This window comes from Rhododendron vialii, chromosome 5a (assembly GCF_030253575.1).
Source record: "Rhododendron vialii isolate Sample 1 chromosome 5a, ASM3025357v1".
NCBI classification, from domain to species: domain Eukaryota; kingdom Viridiplantae; phylum Streptophyta; class Magnoliopsida; order Ericales; family Ericaceae; genus Rhododendron; species Rhododendron vialii.
Genome location: NC_080561.1, coordinates 33,560,414 through 33,581,864, shown reverse-complemented (window position 1 = coordinate 33,581,864; position 21,451 = coordinate 33,560,414). Strand labels below are relative to the sequence as shown.

At 36.8% G+C, this 21,451-nt stretch overlaps 1 protein-coding gene and 1 non-coding gene across 5 annotated transcripts in view; both read left to right on the top strand.

The window, feature by feature from the left end:
• The first annotated feature begins 6,724 nt into the window (after positions 1–6,724).
• The window catches only part of LOC131327263 (lysine-specific demethylase JMJ25-like), a 74,045-nt gene continuing 59,318 nt past the window's right edge, over positions 6,725–21,451 (top strand). For all 4 annotated transcript variants that reach the window (XM_058360328.1, XM_058360327.1, XM_058360329.1 and 1 more), the window contains exons 1-8: positions 6,725–7,023; positions 8,283–8,456; positions 8,563–8,678; positions 10,096–10,195; positions 10,287–10,428; positions 10,995–11,058; positions 11,145–12,057; positions 18,463–18,792. In XM_058360328.1, coding sequence (XP_058216311.1) covers positions 6,796–7,023; positions 8,283–8,456; positions 8,563–8,678; positions 10,096–10,195; positions 10,287–10,428; positions 10,995–11,058; positions 11,145–12,057; positions 18,463–18,792 — 2,067 coding nt within the window. In that variant the 5' untranslated portion in view covers positions 6,725–6,795. The remainder of the gene's footprint in view (positions 7,024–8,282; positions 8,457–8,562; positions 8,679–10,095; positions 10,196–10,286; positions 10,429–10,994; positions 11,059–11,144; positions 12,058–18,462; positions 18,793–21,451) is intronic.
• On the top strand, positions 16,502–16,607 carry LOC131328151 (small nucleolar RNA snoR100). Its single transcript, XR_009200429.1, has one exon. It is a non-coding gene; the product is annotated as a small nucleolar RNA snoR100 (small nucleolar RNA).

Below are 21,451 nucleotides of genomic sequence, written 5' to 3'. Positions count from 1 at the left end.
GAGACGACGTCTTCATCTCCTTTTACCGCCACCACCGTCTCCGGCACTTGAGCACCTCCATAGCAACAACCATAGCCATACCCACCTCTCTCTCTCTCCAAAAATCACCAGGAAAAATCAATAGCAAAAATTATATACACACAGAAAAAATCACCATACCCACCATCCATATCCATCTCTGGTGGCAAATGACGGCGACGACGTACATACACCAGACTATAGTAGATCGTGAAAGCCCAGATGGCGACAGTGACAATCGTTAAAGCCCCAACGCCTTCAGATCTGTGGGAGAGAGCGAGAACCGAGCGAACAATGCCTCGCCCCTTGTGGCATGGTACTGTAGCTCTCGATCAAAGTACCGAGCTCTAAGCTAGTCTGTTGGGTGAGAGCTTTTGAGGGTTTGGCTCTCCTCTCAGGCAAAGAATACGGAAGAGAGGAGGCTATTTAAGATGCTCTAAGGTGTGGACCTTTTGGGCTACTTAGCCCAAGGCCAACCCTGGGTGGTGAAAAGTGCGTGGGTTACAAGTAATGGAGGCAGTTTTTTTCAGGTGGTGATGAAGGAAGAAAGAGAAGAGCCGGAGTGCAATTTTGTTCATCATCTCTCTTATTGATTGAAATGATGTAGGTCTCACCCTTGTAATACACTTTGGTGAATTGTTTTTTTGTTTTTTGATCATAATTTTATTTTAAAAATCTATTTCATCAAGATGCATCTGGTACAAACACAAAGGTGAGGGGAGATGATTGGGATCATATAAAAATGGGCCGATTAAATACAACTGCGAATTTACTGCATATAACTCTTGCTACATAAAACACCAAAATCTTATAACAATTTGCTACACACAACCCAACAAATACCCATAAACTTCCTAAATTATCCTTTCCACCTTGCTAGTCATCTTCCTCCTTCTCCTCCCCTTCCCTCTTCCCTCTTCACCCTATACCTGTTCTCTCTTCTCTAACAAATGGGAAATATTTCAAATAAAGACAAAATTCTCATATTTAAGTTAAGTCTGCGTTCTTATGAACTTAAATTTAACTTAAATATAGAAATTGTCTTTATTTGAAAATTTTTTACATTTGTTAGTTTTGCATCAAATTTTTGTAGGTTATTAATTCGTCTCGACGAGAGAAATCGAAAAAATAATTTTTTTCGTTTATTAAAGTATTTTGAGAAATAACCAATTTTTAGCAAAAAAAATCAAAAGTGATTATTTCTCAAAATACTTTGGTAAAAGTAACAAAATTTTACTTTTCTGATTCCTCTCGTCGAGACGAATCAATAACCCAAAAGCGATGGGGCAAAATTAACAAATGCGAAAAATTTCAAATAAAGACAAAATTCTCAGATTTAAGTTGAGTTTAAGTTAAGTTCATAAAAAGACAGAAAGCGATGAATGTTTGAGCAATGGAAGTTGGTTTTGGTTGCATTTTGAAATCCTTTCAAATACGGAAAGTTTGTTGACACTAGAGCTGGGCAACAGATGCGAAACACGATAATACGACACGAACCGGACACGAAATTAATGAGTTAGGGTTGAACATTTATGACACGAAACACGAAAATGACACGACTCGAGAACATGAATTCTAAATAGGTCGGGTTCGGGTTGAACACACGATACACGAAATTGACACGACCAACACGGTTATTAATCTGTATCACTCATTAACACGAACACGCACACACATATATATAATATATGGTATATATGTAATTCTATATAGAGTTGGGTAACAGACACGATAACACGACACGAACTGGACACGAAGTTAACGTGTTAGGGTTGAGCATTTCTGACATGAAACATAAAAATGACACGACACTATTCATTTGGCAAATACCATTTCTTTTCACATTTGGCAAAAATTTAAGAAAAAGTTACCATTTGTGATTGAGAAAGGGAAAAATAGCTAAACGGGTGCAGTACCCTTGCCATATTTTTTTTGGCATACGACACTATCCATTGCTCAAAAATGACAATAGTATTTGAAAAATAGCAAACATGGGTGTTGTAACAACCCGAAAATTTTATTAATAATAATATCATTTAATTAGTGTTATTAATAATAAAATTAATTCTTTTCCTTAATAGGACATATATACAAGCATAATTATCATATTCTAATTATCATGTTTTAATTTCTTTTTAATTACAAGCATGCATGCATGCGAACTCCTCCCATCTCTCTCTTTCCTACTCAGTCTCTACTTCCTCCCTAGTCATAAATTCGTCCGTATTTTCGTCCATCTCCAACCCAAGAAATAGAGTTTTATTTAAATACAAACTTGTCACCCTCTTCCAAATTCTCCTATAAATACCCCATTGACTCACGAAATTCACCACCACGATATTCCCCACGCCCCACCAGTCCAAAAGAGAGAGAAAATTCGAAAGAAACAAAGCTCCAATTCATGGAGTTCTAGAGAGAGAAAGAAAGAGAGAGAAAAGTGGGTTTGCGTTCCAAAATCAATTGAAACTTAATCCGACCATTCCAATCCCTTCCTACAACTCCTAGCATCACCAAACGTCGGCTAATTTGATCCCAAAGTTCCCCGATCGAAAAAAAAAAATCGAAGTCGTCTTCCCCGAAATTCCAAGTTTCGTTTTAAAATCAATTCGGCCCGAACCAAGGTATTATAATTCATTCCAACCTCTCCTCCAAGTATATTAAGTGTTTTTAAGCTTAACCCTATGCCCTTTATGGTCCCATGCATTGGAAACGTGAGAAAAATGAAGAAGACCAAAACTGTCCCGAACCTTGCGGCCGCAACCTGCGGACCGCAAGAACCAGAGCGGAGTTCGCGGCTGAGGTCCCAACCGCAAGGTCAAACCGGTCCAACCTTGCGGTTTGATTTGTTTTGGTTTGAAATGATTTTTCGACATCCCGAACACCATTTTTGACACCCGGATTATTTTTCCTAGACTTTTCACACCTCAAAGATCATAATTTGTTAAGATCATATTTTTTTATTTAATTATCTATTTATTAAATTATTTATTAGTTATCTATCAAAGTTTATAAACGAAAAATCTTTGCGACCTTCCAAACAACGTTTTAACACCCAAACTAATTTTTTCTAGACTCCTTGCATCTCAAAGATGATATCTTGTTAAATTAATATTTTTCTTATTTAATTTACTATTTATTGTTATTTCTATAGCGTTTCCAATCAAAAATTCTTTACGACCTTATATAAACCTTATTATTAATGCCCGAGTAATTTTATTTAAACTCTCTACATTCTGAAGATGAAATTTTGTTAACCGCAACATATTTTAATTAGTAAATTATTTATTATCTATTTACTTCACTTTTGGCCACTTTATTTAACGTTTTTATTTAAATTAATCCCGCGACCTTTCGAACCCAACTTTTGACACTCAAGTGGTTGCATAGGACCTCTAGGACTCTTATTCAGGTCATGTTAATTTTTTAAATATTTTTTACCTAATTAATGCATTTAATTAGTTTTTAATTAATTTAATTACTTAGAAATAATTAATGAGAGCCTAGAAAAATATTTTTTTTAAATTCTTTTAAAAAGCTCTTACTCTTATTATCATATTGGCCATACGAGATTAAGGGCAACGACCCATTTATAAAAGGTTGTGTGATTGTTTGCTTGTAGTTTGTTTTAATTATTATTCGTTTTAATTATATATTGCACTATTATTTGATTTGAATGATAGATTGGACCCTAGAGACATGAGGTAGTATGCAAGTAGAATTTACCTAGACGATGCTAGGTAATGGATGAATTAAAAAGTTTTATTTTTAGATTGCCTGCAGGCTTGATTTTGAGATGTGATGAGTTGGATGTGATGATTTGAAACTGGCAAAGTAAGCCTAGTGATTAATTGAAACTGGCGGGTGTCCAGTGATGAATTGATACTGGCAAAGTAAGCCCAACGACGAATATGATGATTGTGAAGTGGTATATAAGATAGGCGAACCCTAGTTATTATTCGGGCATGATAAGCTTTCTTTTGTTGTAATGAGAGGGATACACACTGGGTACATAACTTAGGTGCAATCCGCGACAGCAAAAAAAAAAGTGAGCTCATGGGACAGGGCATAGCTAGCGGTTGGGGAAGAAAGATCCCGCGGAGGAGATCTTAGATTACACGTCAAGTTAATAGATAGTAATAAACTGTTTATGTGGAACAAACTCTGTTTTATTTTTCGCACTACTATTATCCTGCTGCTTGCTAATTGTAAAGTAAGAGGGGTAGTTGGGTTGGATTATACTATGGGGTGAACTCTTTCACTCAGGTACGGATTGCCTGGCTTCCGTGCCAGATTTTGCAGAAAATCAGGAAGAGACATAGAATCCCGAAAGTGAGCAATTCTATGCAGAGGAGAATCCAGAGGTGGGAGTCGAGCCAGAATATGCTTAGGATCCCTATCAAACCTAGAAGACGGCTCGATTATTTTGTTTAGTTTATTACTACAAAGACTAATTTCAGTATTTCTACTATGATTTGTAATAGATGAATATTTAGGATGAATTATCCGTTTTGGATTTTGAATTTAATTTAACTAATTTTCAAAAATTAATATTTTGTCTCCGATTTTATTTCCGAAAATCGGGGCGTTACAAGATCTATCAAATAAGAACCATATTGGATATAAAATTCATTACCGCTTTAAAAATATAACTAGTTTTTTAATCCAGTTATAATAGAACTGGGACAAACAAATTAGGACGGAGAGAGTATTTGTTTGGATTGTTTTTTGAAAAAAAATTCTCCACTCAAAAAACACTCATTTCCCTTACTTTCAATCATTATTCACCCCTATCTCTAATCATTATTCTCATTTCTCTCTATATCTCTCTCCAATCATTACCTTTACTTCCAATCATTACTCTCATTTCTTTCTCTACTCATAACTCTACAAAATTTCTCAAAAATTATCTTAAAAACTCATTCAAACACAGCATAAATGATTTTATTGAATACCTATATGTATCGGTTTGACCTAATTTTTCGCGGGAAGTCTTGAAAAAATATTTTACATTTAATAAACGGTTCGAATTATTTGTATGGAGCCCGTTGTGAGCCCTATAAAAAATTTGTGCGTGATCTATGTTGATTTTGCCTGTGTGAATAGCACAGTTCTTTCAAATACTAGTTTTTTTTTTCATCATCAAAGAAAAAAACATTCCTTTTGGTGGTTTCGATTGCAATTTGAAATAGTGGAGTAGTAAAATTCAGCACCAAAACCAAAAACAATGGTTTCGAATTAAATATCAACATGCCAAAAATAAAAAATGAACTTTGAAAATCCCATAAAAAAATAAAAAAACCTTTCGGTTCATTGGCTCACCACTCCCCTCCCGCCCAATTTCCCCATCCCAAGGTAAACTCTTCCCCCATCCACCGGCACCAATTGGCCCCGTTCAAGAACCTTAAATAAGTGCTGTACTTATTTTTTTAAAAGGTAATTTTAAGTTCAAAAATAATGTGTTTATGCAAATAATTTTTGTATCAATATGAATCTAGTTTGATATATCTCATTGAGATATTTTAAATTGTGAATAAAATCGAAAAACTATTTTTTATTTTACATTATTTTTGAGTTTGAAAATGTGAAATAAATTGATTATTTTTTAAGAAGGTTTCTGGTTAGGCTCTGTTCCACTTTCTCAAATAAATATTTTAAAAATATTTACTTATCTTCAAACTTAAAAATAATGGGCTTACGAAAATAATTTTTTAATTTTTTTTGCAGGATTTGATAGATCCCGATCAAATAAGATCCATATTGTATTTTTTATTTTAGTAAGCCTGTTATTTTTAAGCTTAATAAAAATTACAAATAAGTAGTTAGGCCTCATTTGTCTTTAAAAGTGGAACAATAACTTCTTATTTTTTTGTCTTTGTTCAAAAAAAATTTGCATTTGTTAGTTTTGCGTCATACTTTTGTGACTTAAGCTCCGTTTGTTTCGATGTAAAATGTTTTACAATGTAAAATATTTTTCCATGTAAAATATTTATTAAGAAAACAAATTTTAAATTTTTATTTTTTGGTGTTTGGTTGGCACTTGAAAATATTTTCAGAAATCAATAAAAAAGCGTAGAGAGAGAGAGAGAGCACTTAAGCGGAGCATGACTGACGATTGAGGAAACTAAGTAGTGAGAAAATTGCAACAAAAGACAACGGGTTCGATTTGGAAAATAACTTACGGAAGATTTAAGGGTAAGTCATTTTCATCCAATTAATGGAAAATGTTTTACATGTAAAATATTTTCCTCATTTTTTACATAAGCAAACACCGAAAAATAGGTAAAACATTTTACGTCCAAACAAATGGAGCCTTATTGATTCGTCTCGGCAGGAGAAATCGAAAAAGTAAATTTTTTTAATTGAAACTTATAATTTTTTTCATAAAGACAAGAATAAGTAAAAAAGATTGACTTATTGACTTATTTTTTCTTTATTTAAAAAATAATGAGTTCCGATCAATTTTTTTTTATCTTTTCGATTCCTCTTTTTTAGACGAATCAACAAGTCATAAAAATTTGACGCAAAACAAATAAATTCAATTTTTCTTAATAAGAACAAAAAAAATAAGTCATTCAATTTTTTAATCCAAATCGACATTATTTGTAAGGGGTAAACTGCCACGGCGCACGTTAGAACAGGTTACTCCGCTAGTGCCTTCACTCCAGTTTATGCTATAAAACCCTAGTGAACCAAACTTTTTTTGTTTCCCTAAAAACCATTTATCGCTCCCAAAAACCCTAATAACTTTCCATTCATCAATTGCTCGACACGCCATCGATGAGAGGGAAAGACCGAGGGGAGAACAGCGATACGGGGATAGGGAGGTCTACTAGGGCTAGGGTTATGGTTAATGTATCAGGATATGGCGATGAAGAGGATGATGAGGGGAGTAGGAAGAAGGGAAGGCGGAGGAGAAGGAAGTCGAATGGCGTGGGTAGGGTTCCGAAAAAGAAAGGGGGAAACGATGAGGAAGCCCGGGATGGTGGTGGGAAGACGGATGAACAAGTACAGAATGTGTTTTTTTTTGCTTTCGTTTTTATATCCGCACTTACCCTGCTTGGAACTCAAGAAAAAGAAAGGAAAATTAAATTAAATTTTTTTTTCTCCTTGTGTTGTTTGGTTGGAAGCAAAAGAGAAAAGAAAATAAAAATTTCAAGTTTATTGAATAGGAAATTTTCCCACCAATTTTCTCTCTTTTTCCTTCTCTTTTCCTTTTCTTTTCTTAAATTCCAAACAGAGCTTTTTGTCTTTTTTCAAAAAATATAGGTACTTGCTTTTTGTCTTTTAGCAAAAAATATAGGTGATACTGAAAAAAGAGTATAGATATAAAAAAAACAGAGTTTTTTGTCTTTTAGCAAAAAATATATGTACTTACAAAGACTGAAAAAAGAGTGTAGATATAAAAAAAACAAAAAATATAGGTACTTGCTTTTTGTCTTTTAGCAAAAAATATAGGTACTTTCAGATATTGAAAAAAGAGTATAGATATAAAAAAAACAGAGCTTTTTGTCTTTTAGCAAAAAATATATGTACTTTCAAAGACTGAAAAAAGAGTGTAGATATAAAAAAAACAAAGCTTTTTGTCTTTTAGCAAAAAATATAGGTACTTTAACCCTAAAAATGGAGTGTAGATATCTAAAAAGAGTGTGAAAATCACTCCCTTATAATATTGTAATATTGTTCTTTGTAGACCGCACCTGCATTGTACACCGTAACAAGTGCACAAACACGTACGCTGACACACTGAGATTCACGGTGGGTCGGGTCGCACATATACCGCTCCCGCTGTGCGTAGGACTCACATTTACACTTGCATACATTGCACATTCACTGTGATGGATGAACAAGTACGGTTTTTTTTTTGCTTTTATTTGTGATATTTTGTCCCTTTTTCGGTACGCCATGCATTTGGGGACCTCATTTTGATAGCGATGGGCAATGAGGCCATGTGCCTTGGTGACACGTCATAAGTCATCATCAAAATGTGGTTTCCAAATATTGTCACCCTATCATTATAATGGTTAGTTCTGATTTTCTGATTATTTCTTACGTTTCATTAATGTAGACATGTAGTAGTATAATGTGCTCTACTTCATGTCAAATGAAGCATATTCTACTGTTGCAATGGTGATAAATTACATGATCACATAATCACCTAAGTGTAGTTGCCAAATATGGTCACAATGGCGTTGTTCTTTTGGGTTACTGAATAAATTTTTAGTTCTGGTTTTCTGACTATTTTTCGACATTGTTTAATTCGATAGGGGAATTTGATAGAGGCAAAAAAGAAAGGAAGTGATGAGGAAGAGGATGGTAACTCTGATCCTGCAAATGGGAGTGGCACAACGAGTCAGTTTGGTCGCAAGGTTTCAAGAGCTTCAAGGGAAGAAAAGGAAGATACCAAGCGACACAGGGCTGGTTCGAAGACTGATGAACAAGTACAGAATGTTTTGCTTTCATTTATGCTATTGTCCTTTTTAAGGAACTGAAGGGTTACTAGTTCTGGTTTTCTGACTGTATATCTGAACTTTCTGGGTTCGTTAGGGGGTTTTCATAGAGTCAAATATGTGTCATCAGTGCCAGAGGAATGACAAAGGAAGGGTTGTTCGGTGCACCAGTTGCAAGACAAAGAGATATTGTGTTCCCTGCATGAATACATGGTAATATGTGATATATTTTGCTTATTTTAGGGCTAGTTCCTATTTGTCACAATTCACTCTGTAATTTATCTATGGTTGCTCTTAGTCCTTGAATTTCGTTTGTGGTACTTGTAGCATTTCCAAAACTCATACTTCAAATATTTCAACTTAAAGCAAGTTCACCCATTGGTGTCAAAATAAGAGTTAGGGGTTGCTCCCTCCTAAAGTTTCATGTTCGAAACTTCCTAGGTGCTTTCAACTCTTATGGGGGGCCAAAGCATCGGGAGCTTTGCCCCGGCTTTAATTGGACTCCCCGCTAGTGGATGATGGGTTTGGACCCCATGAATTAGTTGTGGTGTGCGTAAGCTAGCCCGAAACTTTGCCAAATGTATTTTTTGGCATCAACTAATGGTAGGTTGGACTTGAATTTTGCCATTTTTTTTTTCAAATTAGCACCTTCAATGACACTGGGTGGACTTGCTCATAGAAAACACGAAGCACAGCCCCCCCAAATATGTTTCAAATACCCAAATCTTGCTTTAATTCTCTCTTAAAGCCTTTCCAACCACTCTCCAAAACTCCAAAATGTATTCTTTAGTTGCTCCAAGCTCCTAAAATAGTGAAAAAGGTTGAGAGAATTGTCCTCCATTTTTTTCACTTTATTTATTTTCTCTGCTCTAAGCATATCAGTTTTCAACTATTTGTTGTGCAATGATAGAATGTCAGTATTGTTAAAGTTATGTCGACCATACCTTTTAGATGTGACCAAGTCTAACTACAATCAACAAAGGTTGAATATATTTTTGAATTTTGGAGGGAGATTTGTAAAATAGTTTTTGACAGAATGTGGAAAAATTTCTGAGGGAAAGTTGGGGAACGGGTGAACTTGAATAGTAAATTGAAATGGGGAGTTAGAAGCAGACGATGAGATTTGTTTTTGGAGATGGGATGAGTTATGAGTAGAAAATTCAATGCCCATGTTTTTGAATTAGACATTATATTTTGCATGTCAGAGACAGATTGGAGGTGCTCTCATTTTTGAAATTTGAAGTGGGAGATGTGTCCTTCAAGTATTTAAGTAATAGTTTTTATTTGGTCTATACCACTTTTTAATGTACATTGCATTGCCTATTTATTTGGAAATCCAAACTCTTTAGAGTCAACCACATATTTTAATAAGTTACAGTTCACGATGCAAAAGTATAAAAGTGCAAATTTGGTGCTTAATTTTGATATATGTGCTGGCGATGCTCTTAGCAACATGAATTTCTGCAGTGCAAAACTGGCATTGCCATTTCTTCTTTAGTTAGCAATTATAACTTGCATCTGAAAGTAAAGCTCTTGTCAAGTATTCTATCTCTTGAAGATATTATCTTTTTTTTTTTTCTGATACGGAAATTTTGATTGTGGATATCATTGGTTAGTTAACTGTATGTAGGTATCCGAAGATGACGGAGGAGGATTTTGCCAATGCTTGTCCTGTTTGTCAATACAAGTGCAATTGCAAGTCTTGCTTGCGTTTGGAAGTGCCATTCAAAGTCTGTCTTCAGCGTACTCGTGTGCTTTATTGTTGTCTCTTTCAGATGTATGTAAATGGATCTTCACATCTTTTTCTCTTTTATGGTGTAGTTCCTGAAGAAGTCAGATCTGGTGCTTGAGGATGAAGAAAAAATTCAGCACGCCAGATACATTTTACAGACACTACTTCCATTTCTCAAAGATTTCCACAGGGAACAATTGAGGGAGAAGGAGATTGAGGCTAAGATTCAAGGTATCTCCTACAATTCTGAGATATGGTGGGCATCCTGCTTGAGTGGGAGGCAAGCTTCTTTTTTTAGCATCGTAGTTACTCTTGACCTGCGTGCATCGAGACAATTTTGTGGTGTCAATGATAAGTATGTTTTTTGGAAGTAGGATTTTTTTTTCCTCAAGTTTAGATGGCTATAGGGCTCTATTGGGAGTTGGGACGCCAAAAAAGTAACTGATTTTGATACCTTTTACGGTTTGTTGGAATGCAAAGAACTGACAAGGAAGCTGCATCTTTTACACATATTAGAGTTGCCTATGCACTTTATTGTAAGAATGTTTCTGCGTTGGTGTTTGTTGGATGTAAAAGCCATTTTTCTTGGAGAGAAGTGAAGGGATCTTGAGATGGAAAAAAATGTTCTCTAAGTTACATAATCATCCACGGAATTTGGATATTCTGTTTTGTCCTAGTAATAAAGTTCTGAATCAAGAGTTGGTGTATCGAGTAATGGGAATGTCTAATGTTTCAATGTCTGAATAAAATCCTGATATATTCTTTATCAGCTTCATATTTGTTGTTTGTGTGAGCAGATTTATCATTGTCAGACACGAAGGTACAAATTGCTGACTGCCCTGAAGATGAGCGTGCCTATTGGTAGGTTGTCAGGAACTAAATTAGTTATGCTTGAGCTGTTTTCATTATTTAGTAACTAGCTTGAGGTAATTGCATGGATTGTGCAGCGACAATTGCCAAACTTCTATCGTTGACTTTCACAGAAGCTGTCCACACTGTTATTATGACCTGTGCCTTATTTGTTGCCGGGAGTTCCGTGATGGCAACCTACGGGGAGGTGAGGAGGAAGTTGTCATGAAGTACATTGACCATGGACTGTCTTACTTGCATGGTGGGAATGATAAAGAGAAGAGTGTTACGCGGAAGAGTTGTAGGCGGAAGATTGGCAAAGACAAAAACCTTGAGTGTAGGCAGAAGAGCGGTGAGGACCTTGAGGGTAGGCAGAAAAGCGGTAAGGACCTTGAGGGTAGCCAGAAGAGTTGTGAGGACCTTGAGGGTAGCCATTTGCCGTCTTTAAGGAAAACAGAAACTTCAGATATACCTGCCGGGCCGAGCAGCATGGACGATGTTAAGTTAACATTTGAGTGGAAAGCCAATGAAAATGGTAGCATTCCTTGTCCTCCAGTAAGGATGGGTGGTTGCGGTTGTGGAAACTTGAAATTGAAGTGTCTGTATCGAGAAGATTGGGTCGCTCGGTTGTTGATGAAGGTAGAAGAGATCGCTAACTCAAATGACCTTACTGATGGGCCTGAAAGCTCTTCACTAGTGTGCCGCTGTTCCAATGAGGCGGGTGAAATTGACGTGTTTAATAACAATTTAAGGAAAGCATCTTCTCGAGAAAATTCTGCTGACAACTATTTGTTCTGTCCAGCTGCCAGAGATATCCAATGCGAGGATTTGAAACATTTCCAGTGGCATTGGCGTAAAGGTGAGCCTGTGATTGTCAGCGACGTGCTTGGAACTACTTCTGGTTTGAGCTGGGATCCGATGGTTATGTGGCGTGCGTTCCGTCAGATAAAAAATGTCAAATATGGCCAGCTTTTAGATGTGACTGCCCTTAATTGTTTGGATTGGTGCGAGGTCAGTTTTCTTTTTCTACATCGGTACTGCTTGTAAACTAGATGCTATATAACTGATTTAGCGATGGGATTTTATTGTCTATTTGATTTGATTCTTAGGATTTAGTAAGAGCATCTCCACGGGTTTGCGCTTTTTATTTTTCAAGTCAAATACATTTATTTGCTTGGTACAGTTCTATTTTGTCAAACTTTGGCAAAATTGCTCCAATGGGTCCCAAGCCATATTATTTTTTCCCTTAAACCATCATGGCTTTTGGATCACCTGAATCATTGCATAGAGATTTGAAAAAAAATGGTAGCAACACACAACTGGTGATATGGCTATGAATGGCTTTGCCATTTGCCCATTTCTTGTGCCAATTTTTGCTTGAGAACTGGCAAAGCTATTTTTTGGCTTGAGAAATGACTGACCATTAGAGGTCGTTTTTTTGAGGCCTCATGTCAAATCATGGGTTTGACTTGAGAAATGGCTCATCCATTGTGATGCTCTAAGGCTACTGGGACAAAATCCTAATCCGAGAAGGTGCATTGGTCAGGCCTAATTGGTTTTATGCTATGTAATTGTTTCGGATTTGATATTTCACAAGGATATGCCAACCAGTTTACCATGGCTTCAAATCTGAACTAGCTTATTGCTTTCTGCCTTCCGTTCTTTACATCCTAATTGGGTAAACCCACGCAACGAAATGTTATTTTCTGCACGCAAAAGATTGCCTCATGTCAGTTGCAACAGTAAATTTGAGATTCGGTGGCAATTTGAACTTCGTTATGCTGATTGTTATGATAGCGTCATTTCTGTCTTATGTTTCAGTTGAACATACTCCCTCCGTTTCTAATTGTTAGCCCACTATTCCATTTGGGATGTTCCAAATGTTAGTCCCATAGTTATTATAGGCTTGACTAGGGGCAAAGCTCAACCAGGCACACCTATGGTGCTGTTTAGGATTCCAGACGAGGCTACGTAGATAAGAGGAATAGGAAGAGCACATCTCTTCACCTCTTTCAATCTTGCAAAACTGCAAGACAAGGGCTTAAAAAAACCCTAGTAAGGTAACCAACTACTGTCAACTCCTCCAGTCGATCCTAACCAGTGACGTGAACTCCACCGTTAAACCAATTACTTTGACGATTTAATGTTCCAATCTTCTCTTCTCCTTCTTTGATCTCTTTCTTCTTCTCCTCTTTCTATGTTTGGTCTTTGCTCTGTTCTTTTCTTCTTCATTTTGAACTATTGTTTGTTCTCTGTTTTGGCCTTTTGGGTATATTCTTTTCTGTCCCTTTTTTAGGCCAGCTCTTTAGGCGTATTGGATACGCTGCCTTTATTATGATACAATCGAAACTTTCAAATCATTCCAAGTTTTGTAAACAGTTTAGATTTACGACTGTATATGCTTTGGGACCTTGGAATATTACTGGAGCCTAGTTTTTTAACTCTACCTTTTGCACTATGTATTTTCTGTGTTTTCTATTTGAAAGATTATTGTATGCCCCCTCACTTCTAACAGCTTAAACGCAAAATTTATGTCAATTGTATTTTCTGATGCGTAGAAGAACAGATATTTTTTTGGTAAATTACTGTTAAGGCAAAGTGATTTTTGATTTGTAGAAAAGTAGATGTTTTTATGGCCTTTTAAATGGTGCATTTAGTAAATTTTATTGTCTTAGTGTTTGTTATTTGAAAGTATTTGTGTATACTATTTTTGTTCTATATTGCTATTTTTCCTTGCCTAGTTGCCTCTCTTCAGTAAAGCCCGCGCCTTGTAGAACGTTGCAGACTTTGTGCTACTGTGCGCCGCCCTAAATAACTGTGGTTAACTCGTCTTGGGAATTCTAAGCATAAAACTGGTAGGTGTTGTAACCTATCTCATCAGTACCTGTGCTTGTATTTCTTGAGTTAAAATAAGGGGCCATAAAAGAAATGATGCCTTAAGATTTTATTAGGTGCAATGGTTACATGTCTCTTTAAGAGGTGGAATTCCTAATATTCAACCAACAATAAGGAACAATTTTTTTAATTTCTAATGGTATTATCTGTTTTAAATATACTGCATTCCTTTGTTGACGGCAAAATCATTAGTTTGTTCCTATTTAGTTGGTAGTTTCTTTCTTTGTTTCTTTTTACGTATTTTTGTTCTCAGTTTCCGGTTGCTCGTCAAGGGAAAACCTAAAATTTAGGAGACGGGTACAACTATTATAGGTTTATTTGAGTATTTCCTTTTTTTGGAACTGATGTTTATTTCAGTACATGGTTATGATGTTTTTAGTATTGGTGTTACACAAAAGCTGTTATTAATGGGGATAAATGATTGCAATATTCAATGCAAAATACTAAGTTTTTAAGAATTGAGTACTAGTTTATGTGCCTTTTTTTTTGCTTGGGGCTGGTTCCGCTCCCACAACTTTTAACACAAATTTGGACACTCTATCTCAACCATTGAAATCAATGGCTGAGATGTTGCACTGTCTCCCCTCTATCTCACTCACACCTAATCTCTCTCTCCCTACCTCCCTCCCCTCTCCACTCCGCACTTCCATCTCCGGCCAGACCCATCTCCGGCGAACCCCAACTTCGCTCGACCCGCTCCACTCCCCCACTGTCCCCCACCTATTCTATTCGGTCTAGGCTCGAGTTCTATCTGAGAATCACAGACCCGAAAATCTGACCAAAACTATTTTCTGATTGCCGAGTCTTGTGCGGCTTCGAGAGAAGATTTCAACGCATCAAGACCCATCGACAACGGAGGTGTACAGAGGTTGCTAGCGCCATTCGACGGAGGTGCTGCTTTTCTGTCCGTAAATTTGCAGTGACAAAATCTGGTCAAAAAATCTTTCTGATCTCCAAGTTTTGTGCATCTCGACTAGATGAAGAGATTGGTACCCAACCTATAACGGAGCAACGTAGCCACCACACGAGCTGTTCGACTACAGCGTGTGTATGACGTGTTAGATGGGTTGTAAGCCCATCTTTGATTTCACCCGCTTTAGATTCAGAGACCTGACAATTAATTGCATTGGGATTTAAGGGGTTAAGGTCTTTTCTTGACAAGTAATTTATTGAAGATATCTAATTTTTCGAAGTGGAAAGTTTTTTCCTTCACCCTTTGCTGTAAGAATTCAAGATGCATTTGAACGATTTCTGTAGCTTTTGGGTATTTTGATAGCTTGTGCGGTGCCTTCTCTATTTTATTCAGAAACATAAAGGTCAGGATTTCGTTTAAACACAATAGTGGAGTTCATCGGAGATGGAGGTGGGGAGGGGTGGGAGGGAGAGATTAGGTGCGAGTGAGATAGAGGGGAGAGAGTGCAATAGCATCTCAGTCATTGAATTCAATGGTCGAGATTGAGTGTTAAAATTTGTGTCAAAAGTTGTGCGAGCGGAACCGGCCCCTTTTTTCTTTTTGTCATGTTGTATATAAGTGTTAGTTTTGGTATTAGATCTACAATCTGTATAGTGGAATATCTAGAATGTATGCCATTATCTATGTTACATGGACTCGGGTGCGAGTGTTGGGTGCGGGTGCGAGTCCAAGCGTCAGACCTTCCTAAACTTAAATCTTAGGATACGTGGATATGTATCCCCAACTTGGGTATGGGCACGGGGACACGTCCTGAACTCTTATTTGTATTATATATTGCATAATTTTCTCAAATTATGTACCATAAAACTATGTTTACAAATGTATTTAAACAAGAATGGGTTAAGAAAATTGTGTTTTTGCTATTTCCCTATTTCCTGTCTATGTGAAATACTTGAAATATTGCTTTTCTTGCTAATTTGATATTCCTTTTCTGTAAGTATCTTAACAACTAGAGGATCCGAGTGTCCAAAAGGATACGGGTGTTCAAAAGGATACGGGTGTCGGACACATCGACATGGGTACTTGAGCCAAAATGAAGGATCCATGTAACATAGGCCGCTATAGAACACACATGACTAGGTTAATTCAGGCATTGTTTTTAAAATAGTACCAGTTTTTTTTCTTCTCTAAGGGATAACTAGTAAACAAAGAATCGGTAATTCGTCTATTTTTATTGATTAGCATGAGTTGTACTTTGATGTTAGGTTAGAAATGCCTTGTGCCTTGTTTGGATCAAGATTTTGAAAAAATTCCCCAAATCCAAAAACACTCATTACTCCTACTTCTAATCATTACTCTCATTTCTATCTCCACTCATTATCCCTATTTCCAATCATTATTCTCATTTATCTCTCTATCTCTCTCCACTCATTACCTCTATCTCCAATCATTACCCTAATTTATCTCTACACTCATTACCCCAAAAAACAAAACCAAAATTTTTCAAAACCCCATCCAAACAACCCATTAATTTCATGCCTAATCTAGACAATTCAAGGAGTATAGAATACTTTGCAAATAGGAAGAAAATTATTTTCTAATTATGGACAGTGTAGAAGTAGTGTGCATACCGTTACTCTGGACTATCAATGAAGAGCATGGTAATGTACACAAAAATTGAATTGGATCTCTAGACCTGCCCTCTTTGATGCCATTTGGCTTTGATTTGGAGGCATGGTTCTGCAGGAAAACAGGTATAGTGGGGCTCTGGGAGTAGCCACTTTGTGCATATTTCCAAAGGTTTGGTCTGTCTTCAATCCTCCCCCGCCCATACCCCCAAAGGTTGGGGACTACATGGGCTCTGTTGTTGTTGTGGACAGTGTAAAAGTATCAAATACTAAGCTATGAGTATCCGACAATTATTGGTATTTCGTATGGGTATGTGATATGGACGCAACACCCTTCTAGAAGTATCTGTGCTTCATAGGACATACCTTGTTAGCACCATTAGCCCGAGGAAATGTTTAACAATATTCATTATTCACCATTAGCCCACTCTTGTATATTTTTTGACAACTTAAGTCACTGCCATATTTCCTACATCAAAACCATCAGACCAAGATGATTGCTACAATAATTTCCGCTGAACCTTGGAAAAAAACAGGGGCAGTGTTACACATTTCGAATGTCTCTTCATATGAAACTGTACTTCGTGATAAATTGGAGACTATTAATGAGTTGGGTATGGATGACGAGGTATTGTAAATTAAAATATGTTGTAGAGCAAGTTAAAAGATCCGTTAAAGAACAAATGAATGAATTTAGCATGTTATCTATTCCAAATTCTAGAAAAGGGGAACCCAGTTTGGCAACTCCATTTTTGTCAAAATTTTGCCTTTCCAAAATTGTCCAATAGGCCGCCTATTCCCCGCCTATGCGCTAGGCGGTGGTCCAACGCCTAGAGTAGGAAGCTGACTAGTTTGCGACTAATGCACTAGGTGCCCCTTTTCCGCTCGACTAGCGCCTAGCAATTTTTAGAACATTGTTGAAAACTATTTTTTACATTTTTACTTGCCTTTCCAGCGAGTAGCAAAACTACCAAAAACCACAACGGCAACAACTCAAAAACACACTTCACCAGTAACTGTCCATAAACACACTTAGGGTGGTTTGATTCATCTGTCATTTGATTACATTTGATACCCCCATCACTAATTTGTCTAGCCGTGAACATGGTTCTTAATTTTGTAAGTTGCTCTTTCCAAATTGCTAAGTGAAAGTTTCATTGATTATTCACAATGTTTTATGTATTCCACTGATCTCAAGTTTGTAAAACTACGGATCACTTCTACTCTCCTTTTTGGATAATTTATATTCTTGATTGTGTTACTTCATTGCATATTTGCATATAGATAGTTGAAGGTTTCTGTATAGATATGAGACAAAACAATAAATAAGGGGGAGTGACCTATTGATTATACTTTTATTGGAGTAATTGAACGGAGAAAGAAGGTTTCCGATAATCTGAAAGTAGGAAAACTTGGTTACTGGGTAGTTTTTGCGGAACAAAAAAATGCATTACAGAAGTAGTACCTTGGCTTGTGGACACTCGTACATGTATGCACGCACTTACGTGTGCGCCACGCTTCAAGATTGTATGGGAACATCAAATATGGAGTTTCTTGTGCCACCTCAGAAGTAGTACCTTGGCTTGTGGACGCTCGTACATGTATGCACGCCTTTACGCGTGCTCCACGCTTCGAGTTTGTATGGGAAAATCAAATATGGAGTTTCTTGTGCCACTTGGGTTATGTGGTCATGTGGTGAAAGACATGTATGAGTATTTGTGGTGTTACCAATTATGAATGAAGGTTACAGAGTGTAATAATTGACGCAAAACACTAATTGTGTAAAATTGAATAAAATTACTATGATAGAGGTGATGACACAAAAAATGGAGATCAATGGCAAACGTGCAAATCGCTAATGTGGTTGCATGTTGCAAATCACTAGTATTCTATTGATTGTTTGACTTTCCTTTTTGATGAATTACCGTTTGTATTTTGTATCTTGTGTGTAAATTTTGTTGACTTTGGTTTAATATCTAGGTTGAGGTTAATGTCCATAAATTTTTTCGAGGCTACCTAGGGGGTTTATCTGATGGTGAAGGGTGGCCTCAGATTCTTAAGTTGAAAGCCTGGCCCCCGTCGAGCTTATTTGAGGAACGATTGCCTCGACATAATGCTGAGTTCATCAGTTGCTTGCCTTTTAAACACTATTCACATCCTTGCGATGGCTTTCTAAATCTCGCCACAAAGTTACCCAAGCATTCTTTGACGCCAGATTTGGGACCAAAGACGTATATTGCCTATGGAGTTGTTCAGGAGCTGGGTCGTGGGGACTCTGTCACCAAGCTTCACTGCGATATGTCCGACGCGGTATGCTTTATTCATTGTGTGCCTCATTATCATTCAAAGTTGCAAATTCTTTGTAGGTAGGGTGGGTGCTGCTTTGATTTTCTTACTGACTTATTGGAAATAGAATGGTTCTGCATCTGAATAAGTTAGATTAAGAACGTCAACCTAGCCTTTCATTTTGGTTAACTGGAACTTGACGTAACAATTAGGATCAGGGCTGGTTTCTGAAAAAGTCCAGCCACAAACGTGGCCTCATGTTATGTTTTAGAAAATATCCCACTTCGCTGGAAACTGAGGCTCAAGTTGGTACTACCTTTACTAGAAGTTGTTGAAATCCCTGTATTATTATACATAACTAGATAAATGGGTTGTGGTATCAGAGGTTGACAATATAACGGACAAGGTATGGTTGATGATTTACACTTTTGAATTATCCTGTCTCTGGACCATGAACCATTGCTGGTTACTGGTTAGTTGGCCGTACAGGGATATGGAAAGAAATGTAAATGGTGTAAGCTCGAAATATAAATTTTCAGTAGTCTCAACAACGAACTAGGGGGGTAATCTCTTTAATAGGGCAATGCTAGTACTATGTTATGAAACAGTATGTGTGGTTACCAGCACATGGTACATGGGCTCAGGTACGAATATCAGTTGCTAGTGATTGTCCAAGCATATGACCTTTCCTAATGTCTGTTAGGATGTCTGTATGGGTACAAGGACATGTCATGAACACACATTGGTGTTATACTGTATACAGTTTTGTGGTGTGAATTATTTAGAAGTACTTGAAATTAAATGTATTAAGGAAATTATGAAATTGCTATCTCACATGCATGGAAAGTTCTGAAATGTTTCTTCTTTAAGTAATACTCGTTTCGTTTTTTTTTCTTTAAATATCGTAAGAATTTAAAATCAAATTGTTTAATCTGGTTAAGGACGCAGTACTTACCAAACCCAAGCAGCAAGTGCCAAACACAATGCAGCCAATTCCCAGTCAACCAATATTTTGGACATTATACGTGAATAGCGGTTACACAGTTCCCTTTTTATAGTTATGGGTGATGGAGACTCGTGAGAAAACATATATGTTTTATTATCTAGTCTATCTTCATTTTTCCTAAAGAGATAAATGCGCACCATGTCAAAGTTGACTTGAGGGAATATTCATTTTTTTACTAGTTGGCAAGTTGGTTGATTTGATTTGCCGTAGGATTTTCAACTTAATGACCCTAACATTCTTTACGTGTGACAATCTATAAGAATCGGTACGTAAAATCCCCATGAGACAATATATACATGCACTAGTCTAAACTCACACCTCGCAATGGATAAATTCCACTTAATCATTTCTCTACTATTTGTCCACTGGCACATCTATCTAACATCTCGTAAGATGGTCAACCAACATTTTAGAGGTGCCACATGACAATCTCATGTCATACTTTCCCTTTAACATTACCTCTGTTTTTCCTTGTTGAGTTATAATCTGGCCCCAATTCCCAACTATATTTAGCCTCCCTCATGATCACCCAAATATTGTTTAGCATCTCAATTTTATATCCGTATCTTTTGCTTGTAGGCAGATGAGGTTAATTTGATGAGAATGCTTCATATCAGGCTTTTCTGTTTTTTTTTTTTAATTTAATTTAATTTTTATTTTATACTACAGTTTGTATCTTTTTTCGTGAAGCTGTGATTTGTATATTGGATCCTTAATCTACCAAGTCTCCCCTCTTTTGTTGTGTAATTGTTACACATTATGAATAAAACGTGGACACCGAAATTGAGACCCAAAAAGTTAGGGTATTTTTCTCATTACGTTATACTTATACAAATATAAAAAGTAGTTACACATTAGATCCTTATCTCCTAATCTACTTACATAAGAGATGTAAACTACAACTAATTACATATAAACCAATAACTTAACACTCCCCCTCAAGTTGGTGCGAAGATATCTATCAAACCCAACTTGAACTCAATGGGGTGGAAACTCTTGCTACCCAGCCCTTTTGTGAATATGTCAGCCAGTTGATCTTCAGATCTCACAAAAGGCATACATATCAAACCCGCACTCAGCTTCTCCTTGATGAAGTGCCTGTCAATCTCTATATGTTTCGTTCTGTCATGTTGAATAGGATTATGAGCAATGTTGATGGCAGCTTTATTATCACAGTAGAGTTTCATAGGACCATTATCAGTAATTCCCAAATCACGTAACATGGTTTGGAGCCACAAGAGCTCACAAACGCCATGAGCCATAGCTCTGTACTCAGCTTCTGCACTAGACCTGGCGACCACTGATTGCTTCTTACTTCGCCAAGTAACTAAATTTCCCCAAATGAATGTACAATAGCCAGAAGTAGAGCGTCTATCATCCATAGAACTAGCCCAGTCAGCATCAGTAAATGTCTCCAATCGTAGGTGTCCATGATTAGAGAACAAAATTCCCTTTCCTGGAGCTGATTTGAGGTATCTGAAGATACAATAAACTGCATCCAGATGCGAAGCACGAGGGTCATGCATAAACTGACTAACAATGCTCACTGCATAAGTGACATCTGGTCGAGTGTGAGCTAAGTATATCAGTCGACCCACAAGTCGCTGATATCTCTCCTTGTCAGTGCACTCCCCCACATTACCACTAAGATGGTGATTCGCCTCAATAGGAGAATTT